This window comes from Lissotriton vulgaris, chromosome 1_1 (genome assembly GCF_964263255.1).
Source record: "Lissotriton vulgaris chromosome 1_1, aLisVul1.2, whole genome shotgun sequence".
Taxonomy (NCBI): domain Eukaryota; kingdom Metazoa; phylum Chordata; class Amphibia; order Caudata; family Salamandridae; genus Lissotriton; species Lissotriton vulgaris.
This window is the reverse complement of record NC_141685.1, coordinates 1176851421-1176871252: the sequence shown is the minus strand read 5'-3', so window position 1 is coordinate 1176871252 and position 19832 is coordinate 1176851421. Positions and strand designations below refer to the sequence as shown.

The following is a 19832-nucleotide window of genomic DNA, read 5'->3' as shown; positions in this document are numbered from 1 at the left end:
AACAGAGAGGGATAGTTTTGGAGCGCATGCTGCCTTCAGAGACCTGGAAGGTTCTGTTGTCTATGAAGGATTTTAGCCATGCCAGGGCTGAGCCCGAGACTCCTAAACTGCTGAGGCGTTGGATAAGGATACAGTGATCAACCGTATCGAAGGCAGCGCTTAAGTCCAGGAGGATCACCGCTGCTGATCCTCCTGAGTCCAAGATCCGCCTAGCCTCTTCAACCACTGCTATCAGGGCCGTGTCTGTGCCCTGGCCAGGGCGGAAGCCTGTCTGGGAGCTGCGCAGCAATTCACCTGCTTCCAAGAAGGCGGACAGTTGTTGATTAGAGAATTTTTCTGCAACCTTACTAATCCCTGGTAGTAGAGAGATGGGTCGGTAGTTGGACATCTCTAAGGGGTCTAACTGTGGCTTATTTAGTAGGGCTCTTACTATGGCTTTTTTCCAGCTAGGCGGGACAATACCTTGGGAAAAGGAGGAGTTAATTAGGTCAGTAGCTAATGGGGTGATGGTTGGTGACATTCATTTCAGGATGTTCATTGGTGCGAGTTCGACCGGGGACCCACTTTTTATTGATCCGGGCATTTTAAGGATATATGGCTATGACTTTTGACAAATAGCTGCTCATTCTTTTAACATGGACATTGGTATTTTCCTTTGTTTCTCAGATTGCAAAATGAACGGATTTTGTATACTGAATGATGTGACTATCTTGTGGTGTGAAAGAGGCTGTAGGATGTAATTTCTTTTATACAAACACAGTTTAAAAACCTATATATTAATTGTACAAATATTTAAGACACAATCTGCATTTATGGCAGCACAAATGAAGCATTCTTTTGTAACTTTGAAGGGGCATGGAAACAAAGATTTTAATAGGATCAAAACAAACAAAACACTTTTCTTGATCAGCAAATGACAAATATTTACTGAAACACAATTTCCACACATTGTCTCCACTGCATAGTATTATCAATGAAACTGTGACTGTGAAAAATGAGTAGCCTTTACAATGCAGAATGTGTGGTCTTTCAACTACAATGTGCTACCATACCATGCTCTAGTAATATATTTGCAATAGTATGCTCCAAAATGCACCACCAGCTACATGCTACACACCCTTACCACTCTCTTGCCAAATGGGGTGGCTCATTTGCTATATTTGTTCTTTTTGTGGTGCTTGGATATTTGACAATTCCTATAGTTCAGTCATGTAACGCTGATGACAGCACCCCCACTCTGAATATTGTTCCAGTACCATGGCCAAAAACCAAGCGGTTTTACTACATACTATTTTTTTCTTTGCAAAACTAGAAGTGTTGACTGTGTTAGTAAGTGGATACGCTTGCCTGTAGCTGTTCTTCATAGTCCACTACAAGGTTAAGGATAGCGTTTATTTAGCACATTTTGGTACTTCTCAACTCTTTCGTCCTTTTTGGGGGAAAAGTCAGACTTGCATTGATTAACTGGAAAAATAATACCATTGGTCTGTAATCCAGCCAAAGCAGTTACCACACTTTTTTTCTACGGAGGTGTTAATTTGTTCAGCAATTGTTTGCTTTGAAAGTCAACCGAGAATTGCTGTTACAGAAGGAAGCACTTGCTAACTTCCTCTACGAATGTTAACAACAAAGCTTTTTTGATTTTTTCTTTTTTCTTTACACCTCCTGCCTATTAAAGTTGTCTGCAACACGTGATTTCTAGGAGGGCTTGTAATTGTGATCTATAAAATGCAGAGGTTTTTTTTGCATATTAAGACTTCTGTACTTTTTTCGCCGTGTTTTGAAACCTTCAATTAAATGTAAAGTTCGATTTACAAATCATATTCGGATAGTTACTTACAGGGCTGTACCATTGAACTTTCCCGTAGTGAGTTAATGTTTGCAGGACATCGAATGACCTTTTGATGTCCTCTCTGTCAAAAAACGTTGTTTTCTTTTCACTCCCTTCGTTTATTTTTTGTTCTCACTTTCTTTGCTGTGGTGGCCCGGGAAGCATTGCATTCTGTTCAAAATGTCGTACTCCTCACCAGCTTGCAGCTTAAAAGTGTTTCTAAATTCTAATAATTTGAGTTTTGTTTTGTAGAAGTGTAGTGTTAGCATGTTGGTATATTCAGACTTGTTGGACACTTTAGCTTTTTTATTTGCTTAGATTTGGCTTCCTTAACCATTTTACTCTCTCTATCAGCGTTCGGAAGACTGGCGGGAGCACATGCGTAAGTATGCAAAGAAAGGATAACCTCATAGTATAGGGTTTGAAATCATTTCATGGTAGTCTCTTGGTTGCAGGAGCAGATAAAATGTTTTAAGACTTTTGGTGTATTATCTATTGCTTAATTTCTAAAAGAGTGCTAGTGCACAAAACGTTGATCAGAAGCCCGCGTCTGGTGTAATTCAATGTTGAAGGGCCCAATACCGAGGCTGCATAGTCTTTATTCTACCTCATGCCTCTTTTACCCCGCCCCCATGAGCCACTCCCTGCCCCTTTATCTCACTCTTACAGGTTCCTGCTTTCTTCCTCTGACAGCTTTTCTGTCTTTTCCTCTATCTTTCTTTTGTTCATTTTTCTCTCACTTGCTCTTGGTAAATGTCTGATGTTCAAAAATGAGTGCCGGTGGGCCCCACCAGCTCAAATTATGCACTGGTATTTTCTATTAAATATGCTATCCTCTGTCTAAAAGTACTGTTGAATATGCAGAATAGCATAAGAACCCTCGTATTCATCCAAATTCTGACATTATTGGTCTGTACCTGTGCAACTTTCATTTTCCTATGCTACGATCCCAAGAACAAAATGCTGATCTTTTTCCTAATCTAATAACATTTTGGGGCTTCCAGTTTAAAGCCTTTTGTAGTAATTTCTGAGCAGATGTTACCAGATGTTTCTTTTTTAGGGATTCCTGGTATTTCTTGCTCTTCTTTTGAATGGCTCCATGTCTGACAACCTCTGTTGGAAACGGATTCTGCCCATTTAATCCCCCTGGATTCTTCGCATTTTTGACTACCCGGTATTCAACTTTTACTGCGAGTCTCTTTTTCTGAGTCTTACGGTAAATTCTGTGGTAGCGGACTGAGCGTTCTCATCACCAGTGTCCACCTTTTAAGATAAGGCCACTTGTACACAACTAGGGTCAAGAGGCTCTGAGCTGGTTATGCATGAGCACGTGTGGTATAAGCTTTGGGATTACTGTCTAGCTCAGCCCATAGCTCAGCCCAGTATCTGCGCACAGAGAGCCTGTTGTCGAAGGAACCCTTCTGGGACTGGTGCTGACTGGTATAGACTGTAAAATGTGAGAAGCCATTCATAGCGTAGGTCTGTAGTGCTTACTGAATAGGCTGTGTGTTCACTTATATCTTATGGGCAAAATGGGAACCACTGCACAATCTTGCGATACTTGGTCCTAGAGATACTGATTAGATATACATTTTAGGGTAAACATGTACAAAGTGTACAGATCCATTTTCAATTTTGGGATCTCTGTACTTCTTATGGCAAGATTTTTAATATTTCCCTAGCTCAGCCATAGCCCTAATCTAGATTTTTGTCCCCTCTACTGAACCCAGCTAAATACTCTGCTGGCCAGAAGGAGGTTCAAAGGGCCTCCCCACACAATAGAGCCATTAGTAATGCATGGCTCAATTCCTAGAGAAGGAAGGGTTGTGGAGGAACTCTACTTACTCCAGTATTGGAACTTTCATAGATTCCCATTGCTTGTATCATTCCCCGTCGTCGGAATGGGAGCCTCGGTAATAATATATATATATATATACCTAGGTAAACACACCCTAATAGGTGTAAAAAGGTAAAAAATTAGGCCTAGGCCTCATTATCTTTTGCAGCCTATTGCTGTCATTATGTAAAAAGACCCAAAGTCCCCTTAGCAACCAATCAGATTAGCCTCACCCTGTAGAACCTTCCTGAGAAAGCTCAGAGCCTCAGATTTTCTACCGCTTCGTTGGTGACAGGGAGTCTCCTTAGAGCTCTGCTCTAACTTCAACTTGAGGTACTGTTTAAACAGTTTTCTTTAAGGATTTCTTTCAGCTTTGTCATGGCTGATAAGGAAAAGAAGAGCCTTTTCAGGTCTTGTGCCACTTGTGGCAAAAAACGACTTTATACAGAGGATCAACATCAAGACTGTATTTACTGTCTATACCCAGACCATAAGGTCGATAAGTGTAGTATATGCAGGAGAATGTCTGTTAAAACCCTCCGTGATCGTGAAGGACGGCTGCTTCTGTGGCTCAGGAAGTTGGAAAGGAGGGAGGAAGTAGTGTCTGGTGATGAGGAAGATGCCAGATCAACATCTTCAAAGACTTCATTGAAGAGGGGCGGTTCGTCTGTGGACACTTCAACTGAACCCCCCTTAAAGGCTGTGCGTGTGACCTCTGATAGGTCTGGCAAGCCAGGGCCTATCGAATCTCCTCACGTGAGTGTAAAGGAGAGGGAAAGGCAGGCACTGCAGGTGCAAAAGGCTAAACTGGATGAGAGCTCGGCTGGGCCTTCCCACCAGGTTAAAGTAGCCAAGTCCGTCAAAAAACCGACTGTAGAGGCTTCTACAGGGGTCAAGAAGGACTCTAAATCATCTGAGGTGATTTTGTCTCCTCAGTCGTCGACGAGCCATCCAGCGACGACGAGGACGACGACGAGAGCGTCGACGAGGACCTCGATGTCGATTCCGTCGACGAAGACTGGATCGACGACGGCGTCGTCGACGATGACCACGTCGACGGTGACCACCACGTCGACGAAGACCATCCCGTCGACGATGACTATTCCGTCGACGGTGGCAATCTCGATGACGACGATCCCGTCGACGAGGACGACGAGCCCGTCGACGACGACAGCTCCGTCGACGAGCCCGTCGACGATGGACCCGTCGACGATGACAGTTCCGTCGACGATCCCGTCGACGGTGGACCCGACGACGATGATGGTTCCGTCGACGATGCCGTCGGCGGTGAAGGGACTCTCGTCGACGTTCCCGTCGACGACGATTCAGAATATAGAAACGGTGGATTTGTTTTCAACGCCGTTGACGGCAGGAGCGCCAGAGAACAACAGAAGGAGGAGGATAACCCCAGATATGACTTCTCCAAGGAAGGTACCATCATTACCTCCACCCCTTTTGTTGGATGAAGATGACTACTCAGAAGAGGAAAATGAGATGTATGGGGACGCTTACAGTCCATCACAATTGAATCTGAAATACCATGATTCGGATTTGGATGAGGAATATTATTATCAAAAGGAACAGCGGCCAGAGAGACAGGTTGCATACCAAGATACCCAACCACAGCAGGGCATGGTATCGATGCCTATAAGTCTTTTGACAGACTTGAGGGCTATGCTGGAGGAGTATAGGAGCAAGAAGGGGTCGCAACCTGTGGAAGGTCAAGCACAGGTTCACCCGCAGGTGGTGGCAGCACAGTCAGTGCGGCCTGCACAGGAAGAACATGAGAGGGCATATCCTCCGCAAGTCCAAGTGGATACCTCGGATGAAGATGAAACGGGGCAAAACCAAGATCAAGAGAGTGAATGGAACCAATATATTGCTCCGGATCCGGCTTCACCAGTGCCAGACCCGGTCGATTCGCCTCCGGCTGATGTAGGAGGTTTCTTCAGCCTGATGGAAAGAGCCACAGCGCGCTTTAAGTTAGCGATGCCGACAACATCTACAGATTGTTTTTTATACGATTTCAAAGAGGCATACCGTAAGGCCGTGCGCTCGATTCCCATTGTGGAGCACATATGGGAGGAAGGGAAGAAAGTGATGCAGACCCCAGCGACGGTCATTCCAACTCTTCCGCGCTTGGAGAAAAAATATAAAGCTCCAGATGACAGTCCCGCCTGTTTGATTGGACAACCTAGACCTGACTCGGTCATATCGCAGGCGGCACAGAAGAAATCGCGGAATCCTTCGGCCACCCTCACGACTCCGCCGGATAAGGAGGGTAGAAGGTTGGACAACGCTGGGAAGCGTTTTTCGTCGATGGCTAGCTTGCTGGTCAGAGCGGCGAATGCCTTGGCGATCCTAGCAAGGTACGACCGCCAGATGTGGAGTGATGTGGCACACTATGTGAATCTGCTAGCGGATGACCAGAAAGCGGAAGCACAGAAACTTCTGGAGGAGGGACAACGTTCCTCTTCGGAAATGATTGACTGTGCGATGGACATCGCCACCATCTCTTTCCGTGCCCTAGGCAGTGCAGCGGTTCTTCGGCGACAAGGATGGCTGAGAGCTACATACTTCCGGCCAGAGGTCCAGAATAGGATTTTGGATTTGCCCTTCGACGGGGACATGTTGTTTGGGAAACATGTCGACGATACCCTACAGGGTATAAAGAAGGACACAGAGACAGCAAGGGCTCTGGGGAACCTGCAATATAGAAAGACACCGTTCCGTGGAGCACGAGGAAGAGGTTTCTCTTCACCTAGAGGAGGTTATCAGCAACAGCGATATTCACAGCAGTCGCAGTCTTACAGGCCCCAGTACGGCAATCAATACTATCAGAGGCAGTCGCAATCCCAGTCTTTCTCTCGCCAGAACGCTCGTGGACGACAGGGGCGTCAGGGCAAGGACGCTGGCAAGCGTCAATAGCGGCCTCCCGACTCTGCCAACTGTTCCTCCGCTTCTGGGATCTCCAGTGGGCGGCAGGATATCACAACATCTGAGCAGCTGGGAAGAGATTACATCGGATCAGTGGGTATTAAATATCATCCGAAATGGGCATACTCTAGAATTCCAGGACTTTCCACCTACAAGAGCTCCCCACGCCGCTGCTTCCAACCATCTGAACCTTCTTCAAGAGGAAGCTCAACAAATGCTTCAAAAAGGGGCGATTCAGCGTGTTCCCCTATCACAAAGGGGAGAAGGTTTCTATTCCAGATTTTTTCTGATCCGAAAAACAAAACAAAAGTGGCGTCCTATCCTGGACTTGAGGGAGCTCAACACCTATCTCACGAAACTATCGTTTCGGATGATTTCACTCCAGGACATATTGCGCCTCTTGAACCCAGGCGACTACATGGCAACATTAGACCTGGAAGATGCCTATTTTCATATCCCGATCCATCCAGCTCACAGACGTTTCCTTCGCTTTACAGTAGGCAAGAGTCACTTCCAGTTCATGGTGCTCCCATTTGGATTAAAGTCCGCTCCTCGGATATTCACAAAGGTGCTGGCACCGGTAGCGGCATTTCTGAGAAGACAGTCGCTGGAAGTATTCCCGTACTTAGACGACTGGCTGCTGAAGGCCCCAAGCTTGCAAGAGGCATCGAAGGCAGTGGACACGTGTTTGAACCTCTTTATTCATCTGGGTTTACAACTCAACAAGGAAAAGTCAGTTCTTCAGCCTGCAAGTACGGTGAAGTTCTTGGGAGCGATACTCAATACTCAGGAGTGCAAAGCCTTCCCATCGGAAGAGAGACAGATGAAACTCATATCGTCAGCCACCCGTTGCCAAAGGAGAAGTTGGATGACAGTCAGGATGTACAAATCTCTTCTAGGGTCGATTTCATCCTGTATTCAATTGATTCCGCATTGCAGACTGCGAATGCGCCCCCTGCAGGAGGAGCTGGACCTTCAGTGGAGACAGGTGGAAGGTTCGTTCGACGACAGGGTGACGATAACCCAGCGGATGAAACGGTCGGTTTCATGGTGGATGAAAAGATCTCACCTCACTGTGGGACTCAGTTTCAAGGCTGCAAGGGCTCCTCAGGTCATTACCACGGACGCTTCTCTTCAAGGTTGGGGAGCGGTCATGCAAGACCTCCAGGTCAGTGGTCACTGGACTCCGGAAGAACGTCATCTACATATCAACGTTCTGGAGCTAAGAGCTATTCGACTGGCAATGTTGGCTTTCCTCCCAAGGATTACAGATTCAGCAATCCTGGTGCGGACGGACAACACCACCGCAATGCATTACGTCAACAAGCAGGGAGGCACAAGATCGCCACTGCTTTCACAGGAAGCCCAAATACTGTGGGAATGGGCGATAGCGCAGAACATCACACTCGTAGCAGAACACCTTCCAGGAGTATGCAACACGAAGGCGGATACGCTAAGCCGCCTGAGAGCAGTCTCGCACGAGTGGGAATTGGAGGACGCAGTGATCAAGGACATCTTCTCCCGTTGGGGGACCCCAGCGATCGACCTGTTTGCAACACCGGGGAACAAGAAATGCCGGTGTTACGCAAGCAGGGAACACCATCGAGGGTCACTGGGGAATGCCCTTTCGATGTCCTGGTCAGGCGCGTTTGTTTACGCCTTTCCGCCATTTCCCCTAATTCCTCGAGTCCTCAAGAAACTCAAGATGGACAGGTGCAGGATGATACTAATAGCGCCTGCCTGGGCTCGCCAGTTTTGGTACACGGAGTTGCTTCTCCTATCAGAGACACCACCCATTCATCTGCAACCCAAACTGACACTTCTGTCTATGTACAACGGCCAAGTTCTTCACCCGAACCCGAGCTCGCTTCAGTTGGCGGCTTGGCTCCTGAATACAGAGAGTTTAAGGATTTAAACATCCCGGAAGAATGCAGGACCATCTTGGCACAGGCACGAGCCCCTAGCACTAATAAGACATATAGAGCGAAATGGAAGAGGTTCCATTTGTGGTGTCAGAGGGAAAAAGTACATCCTTTCTCGTCAGCTCCGCATCAACTCTTACCATATATTCTTTCATTGGCACAAGCAGGTCTGGCTCATGCTTCTATCAAGGTCCACTTGGCAGCTATTTCCAGGTATAGGAGAACAAGATCGGGTCCCTCTCTATTATCAGCGAGAGTAATCAAACAATTCCTGAAAGGACTGTTTAGAGTTTTCCCGCCAGTTAGGCCCCCACCTCCGGTGTGGCACTTGAATGTGGTCCTGGCTCAGCTAATGAGACCGCCATTTGAGCCAGTGCATAAGGCGGACCTGAAGTTCCTATCATGGAAAGTGGCGCTTCTTTTGGCACTCACCTCTGCAAGGAGAGTAGGAGAGCTTCAGGCTTTAACCATCAAAGAACCCTTCTTACAGTTCAAGAATGATACAGTTATCCTGCGGATGAACCCCAAGTTCATTCCGAAGGTACCGACAGACTTTCATCTTAACGAACCAGTGGTTTTGAAATCTTTTTTTCCTCGGCCTTCAACCCAGGCTGAGAGGACACTTCATTCTCTGGACGTTCAGAGATGTTTGAAATTTTATCTACAACGCACAGCTGGATTTCGAAAAACACCCCAACTGTTTGTGGCTTTCGGAGCCCCAAGGAAAGGATTTCCTTTGTCAAAACAAGGGATATCTAGATGGATAACTAGTGCGATCCGGTTCTGCCACCAGGCGGCAGGCAAACCTTTACAAGGACAGGTGAAGGCACATTCCACAAGGTCGATCTCAGCATCAGCGGCGCTGTTTGCTGGAGTATCCATAAAGGACATTTGCAGAGCAGCCACCTGGAGCAGTACGCACTCCTTCACGAGACATTACTGCCTGGAGGCGGCTGCAAAGGAGGATTCGGCTGTAGGACAGGCAGTCCTGAGAAATCTCTTCCAATAAGAGGTGAGCTTTCCTCTCTTCCCTCCTCCTGTTTTTTCAAACATTTCGTTTCTTATGCTTTGGTTACTGCTTTATGGTTGTTATAATCTGTGATATCATTGGTTTGTAATGATGCTGTAACTGTACACGAAATGTTTGTGGTATGCTAACTGCTATCTACTCTGATACAAGCAATGGGAATCTATGAAAGTTCCAATACTGGAGTAAGAAACAAGTTACTTACCTGTAACTTTAGTTCTCCAGTATTGGTAACTTTCATAGATTCCCATGCGCCCACCCGCCTCCCCTGGGAAAGCTCACTTTAGAGCTAGGTGATTATGTGGCAAAGCAACGGCTACGAAAATCTGAGGCTCTGAGCTTTCTCAGGAAGGTTCTACAGGGTGAGGCTAATCTGATTGGTTGCTAAGGGGACTTTGGGTCTTTTTACATAATGACAGCAATAGGCTGCAAAAGATAATGAGGCCTAGGCCTAATTTTTTACCTTTTTACACCTATTAGGGTGTGTTTACCTAGGTATATATATATATATATTATTACCGAGGCTCCCATTCCGACGACGGGGAATGATACAAGCAATGGGAATCTATGAAAGTTACCAATACTGGAGAACTAAAGTTACAGGTAAGTAACTTGTTTCATATGCTAATTAACTCTTCGCATTGCAGTTAGCCTGGGCAAACTCATAGGAACAAATGAGGAAGGCCAAAACAGAGGAGAGCTCCCCTTTGAAGTTTTGGGGACAAGGATTCAGGCGGCTATGTCCGGGGCGGGGCTGAAGGTCCTAGGGAAGGCATTTCTACAGACTATTTGGCGTTGCCATGGTGAAATGTCCCAGAATGCTGTGAAGGAGGGTTGGGGCAGGGGGCTGAATGATATGGCACCCTAGAATTGGGCAGAGGTGCCTACCTCCAGAAGTGTCCACCTCCACTTAAAACTGGAAGGAAGAAGACCCCTGAACTTCTCCAATGATTAATGTTGGTACTCTGAAACATCTGCTAGCACCCAGGACTATGATTGATTGGCCTCTCCAGAGTCAGTGCTCCCTGTGGAACAGTAGGGGGAATGGTCCTGTTAGGGGACCATGCAGGGTTCCCGTGGAAATGTTTAGGGCTGAACTCTGATTTCGCTGACACACAGGTTCCCTGCAAGTAGCCTTCAGTGTGGGTGTTAAGCTTCATGGTTGATGAGGGGATGTGAAAGATGCTCCCACCAAGCAGGAGAGCACATCAGCAGCTCAATGCACAGGACAGGATTGGTGAAAGAAACCTTAAAAATCTAGCCCTGCAACGAAAAGCAGATTTAGATCAGGGGCCTCCAACCTTTTGTGTAGTGAGAGCTACTTCTGGTCAGTGAAAATAGTCATGAGCTACTAAACCCCAAGAGCAACTTGTGCATTTTTCTGAGAAACCCCCTACCCCCAGTTTCATTAACTTTTAGGCCTAATTTGTTCAGAGCCCATACTGTGGTTTGAACAAAATACTTGAGTTCCATAGAAACACTGAAAGGAATAACTTTGGATTTTCTGTTGTCAAGACTCAAGACCTTTCAATTAATAGCTTGAAAATCAAGCCCTTTCAATTCCTAGCTGTCACTGAAATGATCATTGTAATGCAGCTCAATTACCAAACATGCAGGGAAAGCAATCTTACCTTCAATGTGGAACTGTACAATGTCCTCTAATACTGTTTAATCTGGTAGCCTGGCGTGGGGGCAGTTTCATAGAAGTCTTTATAGTAGTGAAGTTGTCAGTGTGTGGCAGTCAGCGGTGCAAAGGTTTGCTGAATCACAATTGCAGATGGATTCTTCTACTGTAGCTTTGACAAGATTGCTGTATTTTCAATTGCCATATAAGATGAACTTCAGCTTTGTTTGGGAAAGTACCGATTTTGTCCTCCACTTTGAATTGTTCAGAAGGTTCCGTTTTGACTGTAAGGTTTTAATGGCAAGTCATGTTCGCAGTTGTATTCTAATTGCTCCCTTTACTTTTTAGGAGTGTCAGTAAATCAAGACTACAGTACCCATTGCTTTGCTCTTGTTCAACTAAAAAGAACTTTGAAAGATGCTGAAGAGTCTTCTCAGTAGTTATCTTTTTTCTTGATGTCAATAAACCAGGCCTCCAGTTAACACTGCTTTGCTCTTATCTAGTGCAGCAAATAAGCATTTGGAAAGGTGCTGAAGATTCTTCTCTCAGACTACTTTTTTCTTGGTTTCTGAAACTCAGGCCTGCAGTACACATTTCTCTGTTCTTGTTTAACTGTTACTAACAAAAGGACTTTTAAAAGATGCTGAAGATTCTTCTCTGCAGCTATCTTTTTTCCTTGATCTCAATAAACCAGGCCTTTAGCAAACACTGCTTTGTTCTTATCTTGTGCAGCAAATATTTGGAAAGGTGCTGAAGATTCTTCTCTTCAGCCCCTTTTTCTTGGGTTTGTAAAACAGGTCTGAAGTACACAGTGCTTTGTTTTTGTTCAACAAATAAAAAAACTTTGTCGGTGGCTGAAGATTCTTCTCTGCAGCAACTTTAATCTTGGTGTTAGTAATGAAACAGATTGCTAGATTTGGGATTTCACCAGGAACTGTCACTGAACAAGTATTGATTGCAAATGCATACAAATTATTTCAGTGAGAGACTTGACACGACAAGGTTTCCACTAATCCCTTGTAATCTGGGGTGTAGCTTGAGAGGGCAACTGTTATGGAGTCTTTTAAATGTTCGTCAGTCAGACGTGTGCGAAACTTAGATTTTATAAAGTTCATATTGGAAAATGCTGATTCACAAAGATAGGTAGAGCCAAACAGGGAAAAAAGGTTCAATGCAGCTTTGTGGATGTTCTTACACTTTATTAGCATCCACAGGACTCCAGAAATTAATGTCAGATTGCCTTGATTTCAATTCAATGTAATTTTGAAGTATGACAATCTCCATTTCCATTGTGGCAGAGTCAAGGTTCAGAAGCGCACTAATTTTCTCTGAAATTTCGATAACATCCACTTCCATGAAGGGGTTTGAAGTGAACATCACACTGGGCTCCAGTAGCTCAAATTCACTAAATCTGTCACTAAACTATTGATTAAGCCTCATGAGGAGGTTACTGTGTTTTTCTATGTCCAGGAGCTCAGCCTTGGCTTTGTTTTCTGAAAGGATTTGGAGCAAAGAGGGAAAGTGCTGCATCTTTACTTTTTGCACATGCTGTATGAAAAGGTTAAGATTTGATTTCAATGTTTTCACAGAACTAATAATGTTGGTTATTGTCTTGTTTTTGCCTTGCAAAACGTAATTCAATACATTTAATTTTTCTGTCACGTCTGTCAAAAAATCGAAATAGAGCAACCATTCATTGTTTGATACCTGTGTGGTAGCTTCATTTCTAGACTCCATGAAAGCTTTGACTTCTGGCAATATCTAAAGGAATCTTCGCAGTATTTTTCCCCTGCTAAGCCATCGTATTTGAGTATGCAGTAAAAGGTCACCATACTCGGCGGATAGTTCTTCAAGGAACAAATTGAAGGTTTGGCGCTGCTTGGCCTTTGCACGAATTGAATTAATAGTTTTAACAACCAGTGTCCTCACATGATCAAACCCCATTACCTTGGCACATATTGCCTATTGATGTATAATGCACTGGTCGTTCAATTACAGAGGGAAATCTGGATCTGCTTTACAATTGGCAATGAAGCCAAAATGACGCCCTATCATTGCGGGTTCACCATCAGTTTGGTATTGCCACTAACTTTTTCAATGGGACATTATGTTTCACAAAATAGTTTTTCACCTCATTGTGGATGTCAGATCCTCTGGTTGTGGTTTTCGGAGCCAACAGAGTTAAAAATCCGCTTTATCAGTGAAATCTTCAAAAAACATTCTAACGAACATTGCCAACTGTGCAATATCGCTTGCATCAACAGATTTATCACATTGAAGAGAAAAATATTTGCATGTCTTTAAATCCCGCTCTAACTGCTCTATCATGTTGCCCGATAATGCAGATACTCTTGCCATAGTGTTTGACCCTAACTGCACATCTGAAATGGCAGACTTGTTTCAGGGCTATTTTTAAAGTCTTTGTATAAGTACTCTGCCATTAAAAGCATTGCTTCCTTCACAATGGCTCCATCTGAAAATGTTGCTTTGTGCTTGATCAAGTAATGAGTAACTATGAATGATACTTCAGTTGCCGCAGTGGCTTTCTTAGTTTGCTTTGTAAAAAAGATTGCTGTGTCTGCAATGTAGATTTCAGTTTGTTTACTTTTTGTGACCTCAGGCTTCTTCCTTTACGGAACTTCCTCTCAAAATGCAGGTGCTTTGTTGAAAAATGCCTCTCAATATTGCCCCTTTTTCCACTGCAACTTTTGCTCCACAGATTAAACATACACAGTTGTCTTTAATTTGTGTAAATACACGTGTTCTCCCAATCTTGATGGAAGTAGTAAGTCTTACTCTTTGCCCTTTTGGAGAGACCTGGCTCTTCATCCATGATTAGTTATTAAGGCTGTAAGCAAGAGTAAAAATGTTGATGAAGTCAACATCCAATCCATAACCGGCATGAATACCTGTGGACACCTTTAATATTGTTGTCTTGCAGACCATTTGTGAGTAGCAGCCATGCTGGTAAATTAAACAGCACAGTTGGAAAGTGATATAACTAACTTACCGTAGATATGTTTAATTATGAACACAGGAGGACTGCTTTTCACAAATGACCTGAGATTTGATTCATTATGACCAAAGCATAGGTTTGGGCTTGTATGGACTTTAGTCTACTTCTGTAAATAGGAAGAGGACTTACAATTGTACCACACCAATCAACCAATTCACAAAGGTGAATGTTTTGCAAATCATTTCTATTGGGTACTCCATTTGTAGCAAACATTGGACTTTTTTCAATTGGGACAAGCATACAAAACTACTCCAGATAAGGATATTACATGACCCCTGCAGATTTTGTGACATAGAACTGTGATCACCCACATGTCAAACCAATATCTCACACCTCATCATTCACCACCCTGCTATAGTGTGTCCCATAACATGCTAACCAGAAAATAAATAAGTGTAAGTGTACCTTGGTGTTCATCAGACAAACCTCTGAAAAACTTTCCTCATAAGATCACAAACCAAGGAAAACACTTTCAACCACACTCCCTACATGGCACAGCTTGCTGCCCATTTAGGTAAGTGCTTCAGGGCCACACATTGGGTTAGTATGTGCTAATAATACTGTGACACAGTGCCTCCCCTTTCTTCATTATCACACATGAGAGCATCTTGAAATGCATAAGTTGAGTGTGCACTGTACAAAATGTGTGAGGCCATGCATAGCCACCCTGCTTGGCCTCATCGATATGGAGGCAAGGCAGCGCAAATAGCTATGCTGCGTTACTCTGCCCCAGGGAGGCATTCCATGAGTGGAGCATGGGTGTTACCATGCATCCATCCATAGATTTTGGCACATTCTCAGATTCCCTATTAGTGGTGGAACTGGGAATGCGTCAAAATGCGAAGCCACCCCAGGTGAGAGGTAACAAGGAGAAATACCTTTATCGCTCCTTTTTTTCAGAGGATTGTTCTTGTGCAAGTAGGTACCACTTCCCACGCAAAAATTATTCTGTCTGCATCGGCACTAGGCAGTAGTTTGTGTGCCAGTGCAGGGAAAGGAATATTGTTTTCTTACAAAACCGACCTTCTTTTGGAAAGTACTGAGTCACACAAAGGTATTCAAGGGCATTACAAATTATTGTTGCTGCTTTCATAAGAAGCTACTTCGGCACACCCCTGCTCTCTACATTCAAGAAAACAACCTTTCAGTGGCGTGGTCAGTATGTCATGGGCCCTACTGCAAGGACGGTAATGAGCCCCCTGGCTACTGGTAGATCTGTGAAATACAGCAATAATGAAGATTTGGTTAGTCTCTCAGGCCTCTGGGCCCTGGTGCCATTTGTACCTGCTGCACCACAGGAAGCTACGCCCCTGCAACCTTTCCACCCCTCACCTCACTCAGCAGGGCCATCGAGTCTGAAAGGAGAAATGGCCTAGCCTTTAAACGAGTCAGGACTTGATCCGTCCACTAAGCCACCAGGACAGTCTCGGGCAGTCAGTGCACTCTTTGGTGGGAGGGGTGAGTAGGGGGGTTGAATTCTTAGCTGGGGCTCTCCAGTTTGGGAAGTTCTTGTTAATCCTTTGTCCACTCCACACAGCCGATTGGGAAACAATTCCAGCACAATAGTATTGCTGCCCTGAAGACTAGTTTACTCAACCAGGTGTTATTATTAGCCAATGGCTGCTGGGTAAACTAAGACCAGAGGAGCGCAGATGACCTGCTCAAGGTTACCAAGCAATTCACTGCAGGGCAGGGGAAACCGCAGTCTGCTGCCTTAATCCTTACCCCAATGTTAGTGTTTTTCCCTACTTAAACACGCCCCATGCCTAGTTGAGATCAACAGTTGTAATCCACAAATGTCCGTCTTCTATTCTGCTGGGTATTTGACTTCCTACAGTGGACAAACGAAAGTGCAGCACTGTAATATCCACAAAATCCTCTGTTTTATTTATAGGTGTTTTGATGCAGTTACCCAGCAGGAGTGGAAAGAGAATGGATTTCCAGCATCACCCTCAATACCAAAAGCTCAGCAGAGAAAACAAGATATGTACATCCTTGGTTGGTGGTTATGGTGTTAAAATGACAATATTTCGACAGTTGCCAGTCCCTGGCCTAAAGTATCAGATGTCTGCAATACTTAGTTGTTTTTTAGCCACTGCCCATGCAACCTCGTGGCCCACCCATTCTTGTTCATGGCCCTCCAAGCACAAGAATCCTAGTCAGCCTTGATCACAGGATGCTGAGCAGACTCGAAGACTCGAACCTGGTTCCCCAGTTCCAAGTCCACAGCGCTGGCCATAACGGCACATCCTCTTTGTCCATGCTGAAACATTTCAAATTAGATGCTTCCCTGATCTGCCCTTCTCTTCCCCCAGTTCCAATGAATACTCTGTCCCTTCCATCAACACTCTAGCGATCCACACTGCATAACCTGCAGTTCTGACAATCTGTATTTCACAGCGTTACCAAATCAGGGCTCAAAAATTCCACTCGACCGCTCGCATAGTCGAGCTAAATTTAACAAGGTTGAACTGTTTTTAGGTCCTACTCGCCCTTTCTGGCGAGTAGGAAAACAAACCAACTTTTGTCCTCTGTCTGTGAAAACGGAGCAAATGTGACCAGATAACAAGATTTAAAGGCATTTTTATTGCGCACAAAGTTAATGAGCAATAATGATGCCTTTAAATCTTGTTATCTTGTCACATTTGCTCCGCTTTCAGAGACGGAGGTCAAGTAGGTTGCAGTTAGGTCAATGACATTTTTTACGGTACTAGTACTGCAGGACTAGTACAATTTTTTTTTTTTTGATTTTTCGAGCCCTGCAAATGTCCGGTTAGCAGTGTTCTACCCACAGTGTCTGCACCACCCAGCAATGCTTCGTTTTCGGCACTGCCAATGTGAGGTCTGGAGCACTTTGCACGATCATTGGAGCTCATTGCCTGTAACACACCCCACTAATCAGGAGGAACAAGCTGGGCTGCACTACCATGAGCTGCCTTTGATACTTAATGCACTGATACACTATTGAGCCCCAAGGAATGCTGAGCAGGGGAGTTAAATCAAGCTTGGAAGCAATCTGTGTGCAGCTGACCATTCAACAGTGGATATACAGCACTGCTTCAGAGTACCTGGCATGGCCTGACAGTGCCAGTAGTGTGTGCATTTTCCCTGTGAAACTTTCAATGGGTTACCGTTACTGTCAGACTCCAGGGTGCATGTATTTTAGAAAACGCTGTTTTTTAAGCGGACTGTCTAAAAATTACTTTTTTTAAAAACTTTGGCAAACTATGTGGCTTTTCTAGGTGTGCATGTCCTACGGTTTTAGAGAGTAGACATTACCGGTTACCCTTTGCCCTCTACCAAAAAATAACAAGAGTTTCACAGTGCCACCATTGTTTCCGTCTCATTCATCACTCTGAAGGTGACCATTTAAACTGTCACCTGCCCAGGGCAGAGAGCTCAGTTGGCCTTTTGGAGGGTGCTCCGATTTTCTACCATTGGACTTTTAGCCCTGTTCAAGGTGGTGATAGTAATATCCTTGTTTTTATTACCTGTCCTGGAAATTCTGTCGCGATTTGGACGCTGGCGAAGGCTCTTCCAAAACGCAATCCTAGACACGATTACCGCTGGTGCACACAATGCAGCTCTGTTTTATCTGTCGCTTTTTCATTGCTAAATACGACTCCTAACTCCCTGCCAAATACCAACAGATATGCCACCATAGAAGATATGAAGCGTGATTGGGATTGAGACTACCCGGCATCTGGCCTTGCTTCCCTTTTTTAAAATTTGCTTTGTAATATGTATGGAATTGTTTGCGAAAGCAGACACTGTCACTGGGTTATGGCATACACAAAGGATAAATCAGGCTCCTTCTCTATTCCGCGTCAGCTCATTAATATTTTTTGTGCCGGTTACTTATTCTATTGTGTACAGCAGGCTTTTTCTGAAAAAATGTTGTGCTATTTGCCTGTCAGTGCCGTCCAGTGTAAAAAAAGACTTCAGAATTGTCCTTCGCTCCCATGGCTTACCTGCTGCTCTGGTGAAGGTAAGGTGGCAGGCTGTACTCCTGAAAAGGGCAGATGGCGCGGATCCTGGCAGTTGTATACTGCTTGCGTGACCTGCAAACTAGCTGCTCTGCCCTGCCACGCCTAATGCAGCTCCGCAGTAGCACCCTTTGCACTCGTGACTCACACAATGAGCGCGGTGCCAGTGAAGAAAATGCAGGGGTGCAAAGATGCCTGGTCACAGGAAGACGCTGATCTGCGTAGGAAGGAGAGGGACGTCATCCTCTTCGGCCCGGCCTGCTCCAGCTAAACTCAAAGCCAATCTGAGTAGGTGGTTTGGGTGAGGGCAGGTGACAGAGCCTGGAAACAACCTAAATATCCAAAACAAAACTAAAGGGCTACTAAATTCAGCAGCAAGCATCACAAGTTACTCACAGGGTCTCTGTGCACTACCGGTAGCTCGCGATCGCAGGTTGGAGACCCCTGATTTAGATGCTAGAGGACCTGAAGAAAATGCTCTAGGGGACTAGAGCTGGTCTGCAGGAGCAAAACAATACCACAATGAAGCAATTCAGCCTAAATGGGCAAGATAAATAGGTCTCTGATGCTCTTTTCCCTGGGGTGACCGAGTGGGAAAACAAAATGAGCAAGCGTTCCCTACAAAAACCTTTAAATTCTAAAAGGGAGGGACAAGTCCCTGGGTGTTGACACAACCTGCTTTATTTATCGTGATGGGGGGGACAGGGGGGGGGGGGGGGGGGGTTTGCTCTGCTTGGGGCTCCCTCTCCAAACTACATCTAACCTGGGACCCCCATTTTCTGGGCCTGACGCAAGCACAATGCCCAGGGGGACAGTTCCCTAAGACACTAGTGCCAACAAGTGTTGGGTGCATTGCCTGGCGCCCTTTACCCATGACAGGGGTCAGCGGGACACATTGGCACACTGTCTCCTACCTATGGCCAGTCCAGGCAGTAGAGCACCTATAGCTGAAGGCAGGTGTTTTTCTCCCACCAGAGGAGGGAGCAAGAAAGGTGGCTCAGCGAAGGCGTGCACAGAGCTGGCAAGGGCTGCAGCAGCCTTGGGGCTTCCCCTGGGACCCTCAACAGTATACGATGTGCACCTGGGTGCCTAAGTGGGCACTAACCACTAATAAGGTAAGGAAATAAGACTGCAATATAAAAAAGAAACATGGCACAAAGTCGCCCATTACTTGTTCAAGACTCAGGCTGTGGAGCACCCTGTAAGCCAGTGCGAGTGCTGATACATTTTCATACTTGCTTTTGTGATGCCTACCAAGGGCAGGGACACCTCCAGTGATTGTACCCCTTCGCTGCTAGGGCTTCTCGCGTGCTAAGCCTTTTTTTTTGCTATTTAGGGTTTTTAGTGCTTGGGCCCCTGTAACGTTTTGACCACGCAAGGTATCCACACCAAATCTGCGTCCTTTTCTTCCAACATCGTCGGGACTGTAAAGGTACCAAGGGTTTGTGGATTGCCCTGGAGGGGACCCAGAAATTAGCCAAAATATAGCTACATTTGTTTTGTTTTTTTTGTAGGAAAAATGGGGTAAAAAGGGCTACAGATAAAAGTGTCTGTTTTTTCCCCCTGCAAATGGTATCCACAAAGGGGTTGTTGTGCTGAAATCACCATTTTCCAAGCTTTCAGGGACATTCAGACTTTTGTTAGAAAACCAA

The 19832-nt window shown here is 45.2% G+C and overlaps 1 protein-coding gene across 2 annotated transcripts in view; it reads left to right on the top strand.

Moving 5' to 3' along the window:
* The window catches only part of FIRRM (FIGNL1 interacting regulator of recombination and mitosis), a 3285109-nt gene that overhangs the window by 159756 nt on the left and 3105521 nt on the right, over window positions 1-19832 (top strand). Inside the window, exon 2 of one of the 2 annotated variants that reach the window (XM_086964357.1) lies at window positions 530-579. In XM_086964357.1, the coding sequence (XP_086820483.1) occupies window positions 530-579 (50 nt within the window). Of the gene's footprint in view, window positions 1-529; window positions 580-2173; window positions 2214-19832 lie in introns of both variants that reach the window. The other variant, XM_086964349.1, reaches the window with a different exon arrangement.